The 1990-nt window shown below is 42.4% G+C and overlaps 1 protein-coding gene across 1 annotated transcript; it reads right to left on the reverse strand.

Annotated features, from left to right (window-relative positions):
• Window positions 1-304: 304 nt before the first annotated feature.
• Window positions 305-1507, reverse strand: LOC134188348 (uncharacterized). Its single transcript, XM_062656543.1, has one exon. It carries the CDS (start codon window positions 1499-1501, stop codon window positions 443-445), a length of 1059 nt encoding a protein of 352 aa, XP_062512527.1. The 5' UTR covers window positions 1502-1507; the 3' UTR covers window positions 305-442.
• Between the last annotated feature and the right edge of the window lie 483 nt (window positions 1508-1990).

Genomic DNA, 1990 nt, shown 5'->3' on the forward strand with positions numbered 1-1990 from the left:
ACCTGTTCCTCGCAACGGCAGCAACGTCCAAGTCGAAATGGTTTCACCCAATCGTTAATCCAAAAATCAGCGGGCTCTAGAAACGGCAATTGTACGGGATATAACTATGAATGAGAATTCTGTCTGGCTGCTACTATTTAAACGGTAAAAGCACTTACACCACGGCTAATTAGTGACAGTAAACGGTTCTCTATACAAACTGTACGTGACCTGGCTACACCCCCTCTGCCTCTCCAAGCATCAAACGCATTTTTAGATACTTTCTGCTATAATCTCTACCTACAAAGGCGACCTGTTTTTCTGTCTGTCTGTCTGTCTGTCTGTCTGTCTGTCTGTCTGTCAATACATATATTTTCACACATCATCGCTATTACAGTCTAAGACAATTAGAACTAAAATCACAAAGTCTAAGAGCCCATAATGGGCTACTTTATCAATCTATCTAATTAGCAAAACACGGTTCAGTTGAGTCCTTTGATCGTACTACTCTTCCTAATTTTTTACATAAAACATTAGCATTGCATCTTTGTAAAGCTATTGATAAACAGCGACGCCAGTACGTCTTGAACTCTCTGCCATTTGATCTTCCATCTTCATCTGTTGACTGGTGTGACAAGCGATTGAGAAAGTCAACAGCATCTTGTCCCCATCTTCCAAAATGTTCGAAAACCAAGGCAATGCAGTTAGAGGTGCGACCCCACATGTTCCACTCACCACCATATTTCTGTGCCTTTTCAAGCTCTCTTTTGGATGCAGCTGCACCATCTTCCAAAGCTGCTTGAGAAAGAATCTGTTGTGCCCATGGGTGAGCCACAGAAATGTCCAATTCGATATCGCAACCAGATTGTGCATCAAATGCAATGATATCAGGTCTATCATTACTATTAATGTAGCAATTCCTTGGTTCCCTTTGGTGTGTCATTTTAAGTTGTTGTAGGCAGCTGCTCCATACACTGGACAGTGTTTCGTGAGTCCAGACAGGTCCGCCCCCGCTCTTGCATGTTAGAAGGTGATAGCCATCTCTGTCAACATCTTTTCCGCATTCACAGGTTGACACAACAGATCCCAAGGGCATTTCACAACCCAGTCTCAAGCGTGTTGCAAGACGAAACTCGCCAGGCTTTAATGCAAACTTCGCTGATTGTGGTATTGAGTCAAGCCACGCACCTGCTCCTGTTCCCTGAAGAGACCTAAATCTTGCAGAAGAACGCTTAGATTGAGGGTTTGCAAGAATAGAAGATACAATGTTGTCAGTTCTTTGCAAGTTCAATTTTTGTTGTAACTTTTTAGTGTTACACATCAGATCAGCTAGAGATTTGTCTTCAGGTAGAGCGAGATGAAGCTGATGACTAATGGATCCAACAGAAGTACAACTTGGAATTGGACAAGAGATGTTCTTGATTGGACTAGTGAGATCTCCAAACAAATGAGGAAGACGACTTAAAGAGTGAGCCCAGCTGGATACAAATGCAATATGACACGTTGTTTCTATTGATGTCATCCCAAACCCACCATTGCGAACGGGCAAAGTTGCTTGCAGCCATTGGTCATTTTCTATATTGCGAAAACTAACCAATTGCAAAAAGGTTTCTTTTGTCAGCTGATCATGGAACCTAGCTGCAGACCTTAGCTGAGTAGGACACACTGACCGTGCCATATGATTAATGCGAGGCACATGACAGTAGCGTAGTAGTAACATTCCAGATTGAGGATCGTTAAGAGATGAAATCTGCTCACAAAGGCTCTGGCCTGATTTTGCGATGTCCAAACAAGATTCTGTGACATACTGCTGTTGCCCAATAGGGATTCCCAGGATGTCAATTCCAGATGATACAACTCTAATGGCCCTGTTGAGACAAGGAGGTGTTGTAAGACCATTGCAAAATAGCTCACATTTTTCAATAGCAATATTAAGACCAATTTTCTTCAAACTGGATTCCACATCATCCAGGCATGTAATAACATCATCCAAGGGGCCAATGAAAAACAT

This window comes from Corticium candelabrum, chromosome 12 (assembly GCF_963422355.1).
Source record: "Corticium candelabrum chromosome 12, ooCorCand1.1, whole genome shotgun sequence".
In the NCBI taxonomy this organism is placed as follows: domain Eukaryota; kingdom Metazoa; phylum Porifera; class Homoscleromorpha; order Homosclerophorida; family Plakinidae; genus Corticium; species Corticium candelabrum.

Coding starts and splice junctions, on each gene's coding strand:
- LOC134188348 (XM_062656543.1), bottom strand. CDS start 1,501: ATGACATCAATAGAAACAACGTGTCATATTGCATTTGTATCCAGCTGG.